At 46.2% G+C, this 14,046-nt stretch overlaps 1 protein-coding gene across 1 annotated transcript; it reads right to left on the bottom strand.

Annotated features, from left to right (window-relative positions):
• Positions 1-469: 469 nt before the first annotated feature.
• On the bottom strand, positions 470-12,280 carry NELFB (negative elongation factor complex member B). Its single transcript, XM_061479586.1, has 13 exons — positions 12,117-12,280; positions 11,830-11,993; positions 11,544-11,643; positions 10,625-10,855; positions 9,478-9,663; positions 7,525-7,637; positions 6,779-6,881; positions 5,742-5,837; positions 4,249-4,391; positions 3,199-3,305; positions 2,328-2,469; positions 1,399-1,507; positions 470-863 (listed from the first exon to the last, which is right to left on the bottom strand). The coding sequence occupies exons 1-13, from the start codon at positions 12,216-12,218 to the stop codon at positions 726-728; spliced, it is 1,734 nt and encodes a 577-aa protein (XP_061335570.1). The 5' UTR covers positions 12,219-12,280; the 3' UTR covers positions 470-725.
• Between the last annotated feature and the right edge of the window lie 1,766 nt (positions 12,281-14,046).

Here is a 14,046-nt window from a genome sequence, read left to right as displayed (position 1 = left end):
AAGCTGGAGAGGGGCTTGGGACAAGGGATGTAGGGACAGGCCAAGGGGAATGGCTTTAACCTGCCAGAGGGGAGACTGAGATGAGCTCTTAGGCAGAAGCTCTTCCCTGGGAGGGTGCTGAGGCGCTGGCACAGGGTGCCCAGAGAAGCTGTGGCTGCCCCATCCCTGGCAGTGTTCAAGGCCACGTTGGACACAGGGGCTTGGAGCAAGCTGCTCTAGTGGAAGGTGTCCCTGCCTGTGGCAGGGGTTGGAGCTGGAGGAGCTTTTGGGTCCCTTCCAACCCAACCCAGGCTGGGATTCTATGAAGAAAGTTATGGTTAACCTGTCGGAGTTCACACTACCTGCTCAACTATAACAGAGCTAAACACTCATTGATCAGCTCTTAAAGGAGAGTTTAAAAATACAAGATGCCAAGCTTAAAAATACGCCTTTTTTTGGGAAGTAAAAAAAACAAAACTGAACCCCAAAGTCAGATTTTAAAGTGAATCTAAAAGACGACACTCAACTATCTTTAAGAAAAGTAAACCTTTGCAATGCACTGCATACAGAGTTTTCTAACCAGCAAGAGCCAGTGGGGTGGTGTAAACTGCAGTGTTTCCTGAAAGAGCTTCAATGGCTTTTGGTTTGGTTTCCACCCCGTAGGCAGAGACACTTGAAAGGCAGCACAGTGCCTTCACGCTGCAGAGCACGAGGTTAGTTCCTCTCCTGTGTCACTCAGGGAGAGCTCAGCGTGAGGCTGGTGTGGGCACAGTGGGCAGGGGCAGCTCCATAGAGGGGGTCTCAGTCACTTCAGCTGGACTTGGCTTCCGAAGCTCCAGTTTCTCAGTGAGCTGGTTGTAAAGCTCCTTCACAGCTTCCCCACTCTGTAGAATGAGAATTAGGAGGAACAAATAGAAGAGTTACACTTCATTCTTCATCAGAAAGTATAGTGATGGGACAAGGGGTGATGGGTTCAAACTGAAACAGGGGAAGTTCAGGTTAGATCTAAGGCAGAAGCTCTTCCCTGGGAGGGTGCTGAGGCGCTGGCACAGGGTGCCCAGAGAAGCTGTGGCTGCCCCATCCCTGGCAGTGTTCAAGGCCAGGTTGGACAGAGCCTTGGGTGACATCGCCTAATGTGAGGCATCTGTGCCCATGGCAGGGGGTTGGATCTTGATGATCTTAAGGCCCTTTCCAACCTAAACCAGTCTATGATTCTAGTCACTATGAACTACAACACTAAGCATGCAATTACCCTGTGTGTTTTAACACAAAGCAACAGAGAAAGAGGAAGTTCCAAGCTAATTAACACAAATCGTGGTACAGTTGGAAAGCAGAGCACATGTTCCATTAAGCAATGTCCGGAAAGGAAGCTGCTTTCATTTGCTATTAATTTTCCCTTTCTCCTGCTTCCTTTCTTACCTGCTTGGTGGGTTCCAAAGCCTTCTGGAGAGACTCTAACTTGGCAGGTGCCACTTTGTGATGCAGATGAAGCAGCAGCCTTAGCACATGTCTGTGTACATTCTCCTTTCTGCAAAAAGCAATTTAAAGCAGAGGAGCTGATATCAACAAACACCATCTTGAGAACAACAGAGCTACAGCAACAGCACCAGAATAATTCACACCCCCACAGACTGTTGTAATTTTTCCAGACACCTGAGAACTGTAGCCTGTGTGCTACAGAGTACTAACTCTGCCTTAGACTTTCAAGGAATTCAGGTAATTCTTCAACAGGAGTGAACTGGAGCACCCATGAGGAAGGAGGGAGAAATACTGAGCACAGCACGTGGCAGCAGCTGGTCTCTGCTGGACAGGCCACATTGTACATGCAGGAGGATGTTTGTGTCTCAGTTTGTGTGGAAGGGGTGGCGGCAGCATGTGCTGCTGTGCCTGAACAGCAGCCCTGGTCACTTTGGGAAAGCCTCCTGGGGGTTGGAGCTGGGCTGCAGGTCTCCACCTGAACCACTGAATTAACAAACAGATTATCTGTATGCAAAGAGCTAAGCTGGCTCTTCATCTTCAGAGCTACTGAGAAACAGGATGGATACTGTCTTTTGCAACTGCAATTTAGGAATAATGAGTTACAGTTTAGGTAATAATTCATAAATCTGAATTAATCTGTGGGGCATCCACAGCTTCTCTGGGCAACCTGTGCCACTTCCCAGTTTTGCTGATAAAAACTCGGGCACAAAATATAAGCGTTTCCTTAAAGAAGAACAGCATTAGGGCAACATTCCCACTGTACGTGAAGAGTTTGCTGAACCAGAACTAAAGTTCAAAGCAGTACAACCTCTCTCACGTATCCTGCAAACTCATTTCCCTCACTTTCCCCCGAGGAAAATCCAACTTACTTTGAGCAGGCAGTGAGAAAGAAGTTGTCAAAGAGACTGGTGCAGAACTCCTCAAGTGCAAATTCCTCACCCAGCAGCGTGAGGTTTCCAGTAAGCAGATGCAGAAAGATATCACCAAAGGCCAAGTCACTGAATGTTTCAACTGTATAACATGAAAAGGAAACAGACTGAGACACAGGTACCAAAACCTGGTTACAGAGCAGATGTTCCTGCTGAAAACTTTGCAGTGAGATTCCCTTTTCAAACATGTAGCCTAGGCAGGTGGCTTTGACCTTTCAGACATAAAAGATTAGGAACAGAGAGGTGAGAATACACAGAAAGCCATGTCTTCAGCAAGGCTGAAGTCTTGCTCCTGCCAATATTACAAAGTCCCCTGCTCCAGCATCCTCTGCTCATGGCCACATCCCTCTCCTACACTCCTCAGACCCCACAGGGAGCAGATGCAAACCACGCATGTAAATGAGCTGACAAATGATCTAAGGAACTACAGACCATCAGGCACTGCCCCTAAGTTCTCAGATCAGCAGAGAAGTATCCTAATTGCAGACAAAAAAAGACCAACCACTCTCCTGCTCTTTTATCATTCAGATTTATTCCAGGCAGTTGTTAACTCATTTCATTGTTAATACAGCTTTTGATCTAAGGAACTACTGACCATCAGCCACTGCCTCTAAGTTTGGAGATCAGCAGAGAAGTATCCTAATTGCAGACAAAAAAAGACCAACCACCTCTACAGGGCCTTACAACTAAGTCACTAGAAGAGCCAAAGGCAGGACATCATGTCCTTGATGCTGAAATCACTTTCACTCCAGGTTTGCTTGCCTCCTGGGTGTCCTGGCAAACAGCTACAGAAAATGAGACAAAAACTTACCTAGTGCAGGCAGGAGCCTAAGGAAAGCATTCTTGTTCCTCTGTTTAGTGATGTGAAGGACGTAATACAGCCCAATCTCACAAGCTATTCTGTTCTCCTGCAAGAATCTGTTATGGTAGAAGGAAAGTTTCTTAATGAATAAAGCTAAAATAAATTCTGTATTAAGAGGGCTTAAAATACCACACCAAGCACTTACAGCAGTGGCCAACCTCGGACCCACTGAAGAGCAGCTACTCAGTGACTGAGCACATGATGATCACTGTGTTCACTACCATGGTCCAGAAAAATCTACCATTCAACAAACACAGCACAGTCTTGCAATCAAACAGTTGGATTTGATTACCAGCATTTAGAATATTATTTATGATCAAAGTGCTCTTCAAAATGGGTTTCAGAAGCAGCCCAAATGCTCAAAAATTACATAAAACCCAATATTGTTTTGTTATAACAAAATCAGGTCAAATACCAGCACTGTCATAGCAGAGAATACAACCCTGAGGATACAACTCCAGATTCTGGCATGCTGGTAAGAGCTGTGCTGGAAATTAGTGCAAGATCTGAATACCAGAGAGCACAAAAAGGTTTTCTTTATCTTTTTGAGGCCCCTGGAGTGTCAGCTTATCAACAGAGCATGAGTGTGTGACAAAAATGCCAACTTCACAATTTACAACAGCCCTCTTCAGAACCAAGCACAGGCACTCATCCAGCTGCACCCAAGTATCACCCACTCCTTGTTCACTGCTTGGGAAGCTACACAAGTAGTGTATTTGGAAGCAGCAACACCAAATACTTCCATATTCAACCTGCCAAAAGAATGGTTACTACAAGAAATATTACTTTATGTAGATTTTACTTGAGGAACATAATGGAAACCTGTTCTGCTAAAGGAGAAGTTCAGGTCTGATTAACTGGCACTAAATCTTACCCCAAGGAAGTCTTCATTTTACCACAAAGAGTATCTTCCCCTGTCTGTTGGCTGGCTCCTTGCTGCTCTGCTTTGGTAGCAACACTCTATGTAACAACACAAAATCAGTAAGGCAGGTTACATACTTGGTGAAAGCTTCAGGGATGGTGCTGGGGTAGGGAGTTGGTCCTTTCTCCTCTGAGGGCAGTTTCTGATCTACGTTGAACATCTGGTCGTCCACCACAAAGGACATCAGCATAGGCAAGAACCTGGTGATCAACTCAACTTCCTTGGAGGGATGGAAGAAGAGAGGGAAAAGAACAAACAATGATTTCATCAGTCACCTCATGCCACCTAATGGTCCCAGAGTGCTGTAACAGACAGTGAGGCACTCGCATGAGCCCCATCCTACACTTGGGAAAACAAGCTTCCACTTTCCAGTTCTAGTCAAAATTCTTAAGCAATTCATTTCCACATGTTCCACTGGTAATTTGGAAAACTACTTCACCTCATCTGTAGAAACACTCCTGCTCAACTCCTTTCTCTTGACAATTACTTAGCATTTCTTCTGTGAGACCTTTCCCAATGCTGCTGCAAGCACTGCATGTTAAGGATGATACCAACTGCTTTTATCAACAATAACAAATCATTTTGTCCATTCCCTAAGCTGACAGGGATCAGTGCACAGCTAGAAGAGCAACAATAAAGAGCAGCTCCTCACACAAGGCGGATCAGCCTGTGTTGTATGATATTCACAGAATGGGAAGTTACAGCTTGTGACAATAACAGATAAAACAGATTTTAAATACAGATTTAGAGATTCCCTTCAGGAAAAGCTTCACAGTTCCTTTCTAAGAGATTCATGAGAGCCCCTCTGCAAGTCAAATCAGTCACACTCAGTGTTACAATCTCAGGATGAATGCACACCCTGTGGTAAATTTAAACATGCAGTCAACCTGTAATATATATTTTGGAGCCTTCAAATGCCCCCCAAGGTAGATATTTGCTGCTTTATAGTACAGAACAGAAACAGCAAGTTTCTCTTGAGAAACAGCCCTGGTGTGCAGTTTCCTGTCACCAGCTGAACATACCAGCTCCCAAACTACATCAGAGCTGCCCTTTGGAAAAGTATTTCCAAAGCAGGAAAGACTGTAGCTAAATGTGGCAGTACAAAACACTGCTATAAGATAGCTGGAAGGGAACAACTTCTTCATCTCAATGAAAAGCTGTTACACTGCTTCCAGTTTCAGACCAGCCTCTGAAATCCCTCTTTGCTTATCCAAGATGTGTTTTACAAATGCATCAGTTGTGTAGTGATGCATCCAGGAATAACGTTCTGTACACAGTTGTGTTGCCCGGATCAATGAGCACCCAGTGCAGAACCTAACATAGGTACAGTCTGATTTAAAACAGCAGGGCCAGGCATTCATGTAAAGAAAAAAGCAAGTAAATTAAGCTAAATTAAGCGGGTAAGTAAGCTTACAGTGTGCCTGCTTAAGCTGCTGCTGTGACCACTTACATGCTTTGTCTAAGGAAGCTGTGATGAGAGGTATGTTAAATCAGGGATGCAATAAAACAATGATCAACTCTAAATTTGTTTCATTAAATGTGTTAAATTCTACACATCAAAATGACTCACCATTTTTGGTTCCTTGAAGACTTGACTGTCAATCATGTCCCAGGCCCCCTGGCCCAAAGACAGCATCCTGAGGAGCAGCAGCATATCTGGGCTTTCCTTGGATTTTTAAGGGGAGCATAAAAACAGCTGTTTTGATCTTCCACAACTTGCACATACAGATATTGACTTGGAAGTGGTGCTTTACATTCAAAGCTCTCCAAGACTGCTAAGGGCATTCAGTTCTCCCATTTATTGACAACTGATTCCTCAAATGGGACTCAAATAACAGACACACCTGATGGTTTGTGGGTTTTAGTAACATTTGAGAATGCACCAAGAAGTATGCAGCCAATCTGACCTTATTTTTAAAGGTGTAAAGCCAAATCAGTACACTGAAATATAACGGATGACAAGACAAATCATGTCATCTCAGCAGAAGTAAGGAGGAGAAAGTATAAGGAGGACAATGGGGTTTTGGTTATATTGTGCCCTGAAATCAAGACAATTTTCAATCTTACACTGGAAGTTATTCAATCCAACAATCAAATTTAACTCAGGGATAAACCCACCAAATGCCTTACACTGTTCAGACACCTGTAAGGTTACATTCCTTTCGCTATTAGCTTAATTTAAGCACCTCCTGCAGTGACTGCTTGCAGGAAGTGCATTATACCACAGCCAACAGACCAGAACAGTGTAAACTAATTCTCTGTATTTACCATGGTGGGGACAAAAGGCTGCTGCTATTAGGCAAACTGATGGAAGGACAAAGCAGGAAGGCACCTATTCTATGTGTGCATAGCTGCTAGGATAGAATGAGCTCTGCAAAGAATTCACAGTCATTTCAGAGAGCTCCAAAACGCCTGTCTCCAAACAGCGCTCCTGCAGAGCTCTGTGATACATGCTGCAGATGGAGAGGGAGCATCTTGTTTCCCCTATCTCAGTTTACACGTGCATTTGAGAACTTAAATGTACTTCTACAGCACCAGTCCTGTGTTTACGGATGCTGTTCAGTTAAAACTACAGTTCAGATTAGGAACACAAGCTGCAACACTCACCCTGGGTAAGGTGTCCTGCCCAACCAGGTCTTGCACGTGCCTTATGGTACTCAAGGCTAAGGTGTTAACGGCAAAGGGATCACACAGGATCATTGATAAGTCCCTGAGAAGTAAAAATCAACTATGTGTCATACAAAACAAAGACCCCAACCATACAGTTCCAGACCCAGCTGTAGATACCAGCTTCCTGAACATGTGTTTCACTAAATGAAGATATCTGAGCCCACTCTTTGTTGCCATCCTGTCAACTATCAGATATCACATCAAAGTAGTGTACGTGTGTGCGTGTGCATGTAGGTAGACAAAGGGCAAGTACTGTAACAATACCCTTACTATGATAACGTAAAACCTGAGGTTCTCTCTTTTGTTACCTACAGCTATCCACCAATGAACCTTCTCCTGCCTTGTAAAAACACCATTAATGTTATTTCTTCAAATTGAATGTTATCTGAAAACAATTACTACAAGTCTTCTGCACTGAAATCACACAGATCTCCCACAGTCAGTTACCACAGGCCACAGGGGAGACTCAAAGAGTGGTAATTTAATACAAGCTGTGTTGCCACAATGCCCTAGGGCTATGCCCTAGTGCATTAATGCTTGTGGATGTACTGGATGTGACTGCACAGAAGAGCAACTGGCTGTCAGTGAGGTCTGGGGAAGAATTAACAACTGCAATACCTGCCAGATGCTGTGACTGACAGGCTACTTATTCAGTTTCTCAATAAACAGCCCAAGCACCGTACCCCAACACTTGTTCTTGTCCTTTCTTCACCCCATCCAGAAATCCCTGCAATTCCCGAGCTCTCTTGTTGTCTACAAACTTCTCCCGAATGCAAGCATCAAGGCACCAGGTGAACTGTCAGAGAAACAGAGAAAGCTTTATGAAGCACAGCCTCTCATGAAACCAGCAGTAAGATACACCATGTCAGACAAATCTGGCTCAGAATGACTGGGACCACCAACACAGGAGGGATGTGGAGGGAGGAGGCCATGGAGATGCTGTGAGGGCCGGAGCAGCTCTGCTCCGGAGCCAGGATGAGAGAGCGGGGCTGGTTCAGCCTGGAAGTGAAGGCTCCTTAAGGGGAGACCTTAGAGCAGCTCCAGTGCCTAAAGAGGTTCCAGGAAACCTGGAAAGGGGCTTTGGACAAGAGCCTGCAGGGACAGGCCAAGGGGAATGGCTTTAACCTGCCAGAGGGGAGACTGAGATGAGCTCTTAGGCAGAAGCTCTTCCCTGTGAGGGTGCTGAGGCGCTGGCACAGGGTGCCCAGAGAAGCTGTGGCTGCCCCATCCCTGGCAGTGTTCAAGGCCAGGTTGGACACAGGGGCTTGGAGCAAGCTGCTCTAGTGGAAGGTGTCCCTGCCCGTGGCAGGGGTTGGAGCTGGATGGGCTTTAAGGTCCCTTCCAACACAAACCAGTCTGGGATTCTATGACCTCCAAATATGTGGCATTAATACACTTTAATAATACAGTTAGGTATAGTACCAAGCTGGTCACAAATACTGGAGGTCAGAAATACAAACCCCAAAAAGAGGACAAAGCAATGTCAAGAAAGGCATTCCTTGGCAATCAAGGAGCAGGCATGTATAAAATACACCACTGCCCAGGCCAATGGGTCAATGTGGATTTACACAAGCAGGAGACCAAGAAAGAAGCAGCAGCACTTAGCAAAAACAGCAAGGATATTTTAGCTACTGCAATACCACTCCCACCTTCTAAGTAGGGGATACTAACAGTGGAGGTGCTTCTGCTTTATAGCTGTACTATCAAAATGGAAAAAGACAGTCAAACATCCTATTTGACTCAAAATCAAGGGCTTTTTCTCCCCTTTCAGAAAACAATATGTATTTTACAGTAAAACAGAAAACAATAGATATATTACAGTATTTTCCCACAACAATTCAGCAAGAACAACTTGTTGAATTTGCTGCAATGCTTTCAGCAGGCTCCCTGCCTTGCAGCAGTAACTGCATGTTGCAGTGGCAAAATGAGGTTGATAAAAATGATCTGTAGCTTGAATAAGAACTTTCCTTTTCTAGCCAGTCACTGCCTGCATACTGATTTTGGGAGTCTTGATCAGAAGACATTAAAAGCATGCAGTAACATTTATTGTCACTCTAGGATATAATCTCTATAAGCAGAATACACATAAAACAGCAATTTTACTCAAGAGAAAAGGCCTTGTTCTAGATCAGAGTGATGTTAACTATGGACAAAGACTGTAACAAGATGCTGGTGTGACATTAACACAGCTGTTACCTCCTAACATTTTAGTATTTTCTTATAATTCAAGATCCAAAGTATTTATTGTTACACACAAGTTTACCAACAGATGGAGTGTATCACACCCAGCACAGCAGGGAAGGAAGCAAGATCTGATTAAGAACCTGGGTCTGGCTAATGTTTTTGATCACTTTTTGCAGCATCTCCATAGGTCAGATTAGGCTTTGTTCTTACCACTGCACAAGTACCATAAACTTGAATGATTTATGGGTTATGAAATGAAAGCAAGCTGCTGGTTAACCAACATGAGATTTTCACCTAAGTTCCGAGGAATTTAAGATGACTTTTGCATTCAAGGTCTGAGCTCTCTTCACAGAGAGGAGTCACCTTCTCTGGGCTGAAGTCCTGCTGGGCAGCAGGTATGGGGGAAACAAAATTCTCCAGTAATGCTCTCATGTGTCCCACATGATTAATACCTTATGACAGGGGTCAACAGTGCAGATTTCACTGATTTCCAGGTCGTGCAGTGACATGAGGAGCTCTGCCCGTAGTGTGCAGTAATGAATATTCCTTGTGCGGAGGAACAGGGTTCTCAGAAACTGCAACACCATGTCATAGAGCTTCACGTTCTTCCCAATCATCTGGGTCAGCTTCTGAACCACCTAAACAAAGCAGAAAAAACGTGCACTCATTACCAAGAGATGCTGTTATTTCACACACACACAATGTGAATTCTTTCTTTTATCTGATTTATTGAGACTGAACCATCTGCACTGAGAGGAACTCCTGGAAAGGAACTATTTATACCAAGATTTCCAAGAGCATTTGTTCAAGATATGTTCACCAAATCTTTCATAGCCATAATGAAATAGAAAATGCCCAGAAAAGGTTCTCTTGCCAAAGGAAATTGAAGCATTTGTAGAATAAGGTGCTCAGCTATGTGAAAGAAGCAGTACCTGTTATTGATGAGTCACAGAAACAGCTGATTGCTTCTCTGAGTGGATCCAACTCACTCTCTTGGAAAATTACTCACTGGTTTTATTTGCTAGAGTTTCCATAGCAATTATTGAGCTGAATCAGGGTGACAAGCACCAGAGCTACATGTACAGAGGAGCAGCCCCTGCCCTTCCTGTGGCTCAGTGTTGGATCAGCCCAGACACCTCCAGTAATGCCATTCAAACAGCAACCTCTCTGAATGCCTTAGCTGCAACTTGCCATGTCCCTTTCCATTTGTGCAAAATAAATGAGTAACTAAAGTTTTTGCTGGTCTATGTCCTCAAGAAAAGCAATTTAATATACTCAAACTGATTTGATAGAGAACCTCAGCCTTTAAAACAGCTTAGCAACACTAAGCAACAAAGGAAATTTGGCCTTGCCTTTTTTTTTTAAAGCACATAAACAGCTCAGAACATTAATGAGTTATTGCTCAGCACTGAGTAACTACAGTTACATCAAGAGATGTAGGAAGAATCAGCTTGGTACTTCTGGCAAATACTTTTTCTAGTTAAAGAGCTTCAGTAACGAAGCTGAGTGGGTGAAATGGACACCGTTATTTGCTGAGGTGGACTGAAAGCTAGTGAATTCCACTAACAAGCCTGTTGACAGGGGTTTCCTTGTCCTTACCTCTCCCTGACGCCTTGTTTTGGGAGATGGACTGAAGAAATTGTGCAAGACAGAAATGTCACTGCTGAAGAGAACGTTCTCCTTCTCCAGGATGTATTGCTTCAGCAGTGGAGAAACCTCATCACCAAACAGAGCCTGGTTGTCCTGCCAAATCTGGCGCTTCACCTCCACTGCACATGCTTTATACAAGTCCTTATCAGCCATTACCAACTTCAGCTTCTTTTCGGGGACCTGAAATCAACAGAGCAGTTACCAAGTGCAGAGCAGCTCACCTACCTGACTGTGCAAGGAGTAAGGAACTGACTGCAGAGGACATCTAAATCATAATCTGGTAATCTGCACAAGAATGCAATTTAACACCAGGCAGCATGAGACTCATCTTTTGCCTCACCTACCCCTGTAAAAGCCAGTCCTCAGACACTTAACTTTTTCAACAACAAAATGACACCTCAAGCTTTTCTTTACTTCTTTCAGAGGACAAAAGACTTCCTTTAAACCTCTGATGCTGAGATCTGGGACGATGTTCCAGTAGCAGTTTTGAAGCCATTACCATAAATACAAGACGATGCTCTTAGTAAGGCTACTCTGAGATTTCATTCACAGATCTGAATGTCACTCCTGTCTACCTCTAATTGTGGTCTTCAAATCTCATTTTCCAGTTGTCATTACATCAGCTGTGGAAACCTTCACCTGTAAGTGAACTTGACAACGTTTAGGAAGCTGCCTATATTGAATAAAGCTGGGAAATAGCCTCATCTAACTATGAAAATGTAAAATGCTTTTTGAATTACCAGATAATGTAGTAAATCTTCAGCCAGCTCCTAACACTGAATGACAAACTTGCATTTGGCTGCAGATGGAGCACACAGCCCATCCAACAGCACAGCTAAGAGAAACTGCACAACAGAGATGGCTTTACCTTGGGCAAGTGCTTCATGACACACATGACCACAGGCTGGATGGAAGGCATCTTGACCAGGGAAAAGCTCTTCTCTAGGAGATCTTCCAGCTTTTTATATCTGAAAACACAGAAGCGCAAGAGACTAAGTACCACATAACAGTTAAGCATCAAAGTGGCTCATCCCAAAGCCACCAGAACTTGATCCCTGAAGAACCCAGCCCTTGCAGAAGTCACTCATCCACTCTAACTCGTGTTCACGCAGACCTCCCAGCTCACTCCGAGCAACCAGCACGCCTTAACAAACCTCTCCTCGACCTTCCCTTCCAAGGCGATGGCAGAGACCCTCTCCAGCAGCTTCTCCCTCAGCTCATCGAAAACCGACTGGTGGAACTCCAGCCGGGGGGTGCCGTGCAGGTCCAGGAAGGGCAGCGCCGACTGCAGCGAGGGCAGCAGCACCCCATTCTCTGTCTGCCAACACAAACACCATGCGAAAGGACAAACCCCACAGAGCAGAGCCCTCCTCGGGCCCTCCCGCTCTCCCACCACCCCGCAGCGCCGGCCCCGCCGCTCGGGCACCTTGTCCCACCGCACCTGGAACTGCTCGATGGCCTTCAGCGGCTCCGTGCAGTTGGTGAGCGTCTCCTTCAGGTCCTCGCCGTTGGCCACCCCCAGCTCCTGCAGCCCCGCGTACATGGCGGCTGCCGGGCCCCCCCCGGGCCCGCTCCCACAGCGCCGCGGTCCGACCCACCGCGGGTCCCCCAGCGGAGCGCGGTCCGGCGCTGCGCCCCGCCCCGCGGAACCCGCTCCAGCACACAAAGGTTCCGCCACACAAAGGCTCCGCCGCCGCTGCCGCGGGGTACCCGGGCTGCCCGCACCCCCGCCGGCACCGGGGAGCCCCAGGGCACGCTGCTGCGGCAGCAGCGTTAGGGCAGCGCGGTCGGGGTTGGAGCGGGGCGAGGGGAATCCCTCCCTGCGGGGCAGCCGCAGCTTCTGGCTGATCCCTGGCAGACAGCGATGGAAAGGGGAAATGGAACCAAAACCGGTCTCATAAAGGAGAAGTGGCCTTTTCCCGTTCATGGTTTGAGATCTGCAGGCTCGTACTTTCGGGACAGCTGGTACAGAGCGAGGAAACAAATCTTACCGTGTCTTTCACAAGGGGTGCGGCCAGGCGCCAGGGTTGTATTAAGCTGCATCAGTCTGATCCACTGCAGAAACACCCTTGGCATCTTCCCACCACATCTAGTGGCAAACCAATAGTGGCAACTAATATCTAGGCAAATCTAATGGATTTAGAGCTTCCCCACACCCCCAAACCATTCTAAGGTTGGGCTGCTGTTGACAGACCCCTGTAAACCTGGATATCCAAGCAGAACAGATGCTCTCCACTATTCCCAGCCATGAGCTGCTGCAATGCCCTTCAGTCCCATGTTTCCCCTCTCTATGTCCCAGCTGTCAAAGCAGCCCCTGAATGGATTAAAGGGCATGGGGGTGGGTTCTATGGGAGCAAAGCAGAACTGGCCAGACCACAGCAGCATCTGGCAGCTCCTCAGTGGCTGCTGGCCATCCTTTGGTTCTGATGATATATTATGATATTGTATAAACTATCGTGAGCAGCCCATGGGCATGAGCAATTAGCCAACACCTCCACACAACCCATGTACAGCATTCCTTTGAGGCAGGAGGACACCTGGGGCACCATTTCATTTGCAAGACTGCAGCAAGATGAGCTGCTGTGCAAATCCTTCCCACCGCAGCACTTGAAAGCCTGCCTGTCTTCATGGGCAAATGGGAAAGCAGGGCCATGAGGATTGTCAGCACTCTGGAGATTTAATCCTATTGCCCTTTGCAAAGCAGAGCATTGTCAGCCCAAGTGCAGGCAAAACAAAGAATCCAGCCTGGTTTGTGTTGGAAGGGACCTTAAAGCCCATCCAGCTCCAACCCCTGCCACGGGCAGGGACACCTTCCACTAGAGCAGCTTGCTCCAAGCCCCTGTGTCCAACCTGGCCTTGAACACTGCCAGGGATGGGGCAGCCACAGCTTCTCTGGGCACCCTGTGCCCGTGCCTCAGCACCCTCATCATCAAACAAGTCTTCCTTATGTGCAATCTAAACCTGTCTTCTTTTAGTTTAAGAGCATTCCCCCTTGTCCTGTCACATCTGTAGATGCATTCTAGTCACTGACCAGCAAAATCAGAACTGGAGTCTAAAGTCTGCAGGAAGAGGAGGGAATTCTGGCACTTTGCTTAAAACAACACTAAGATGGAGAAGTGCATCTCCAAATACCCCTGCAAAGCCAGTAAGGTGTTCTGCAAACAGAGGCCTGGCTGGTGAACTCCTCTGGGGGGGACAAGATGGCCTTGCCAATAAATGGTCCAGCTCACACACACAAAAGCTTTTCTTTAAGGAGTAGCACTTTTATTCCTAGCCCCAGTCCCTGGAACCAGATGGGGACAGGCTGAAGGGAGCCCATCTCCTGGGAACAACACATTTTTCTCCAGAAATTCTGGTTTGGGGGACATGTC

This window comes from Pezoporus flaviventris, unplaced genomic scaffold (genome assembly GCF_033815535.1).
Source record: "Pezoporus flaviventris isolate CSIRO_AGI_PZ_B2104156 unplaced genomic scaffold, CSIRO_AGI_Pfla_v1 ptg000154l, whole genome shotgun sequence".
Taxonomy (NCBI): Eukaryota; Metazoa; Chordata; class Aves; order Psittaciformes; family Psittacidae; genus Pezoporus; species Pezoporus flaviventris.
The sequence above is the reverse complement of the archived record's forward strand: the minus strand, read 5'-3'. Positions and strand labels throughout refer to the sequence as shown.

Excerpts from the sequence above, each read along its gene's own strand:
- NELFB (XM_061479586.1), bottom strand. The coding sequence starts at position 12,218 with ATGTACGCGGGGCTGCAGGAGCTGGGGGTGGCCAACGGCGAGGACCTG. Across the intron at positions 10,856-11,543 it reads TCATGAAGCACTTGCCCAAG|GTCCCCGAAAAGAAGCTGAA; the intron begins GTAAAGCCATCT and ends TGTTGATTTCAG. Across the intron at positions 5,838-6,778 it reads GGCAGGACACCTTACCCAGG|GAAAGCCCAGATATGCTGCT; the intron begins GTGAGTGTTGCA and ends TAAAAATCCAAG.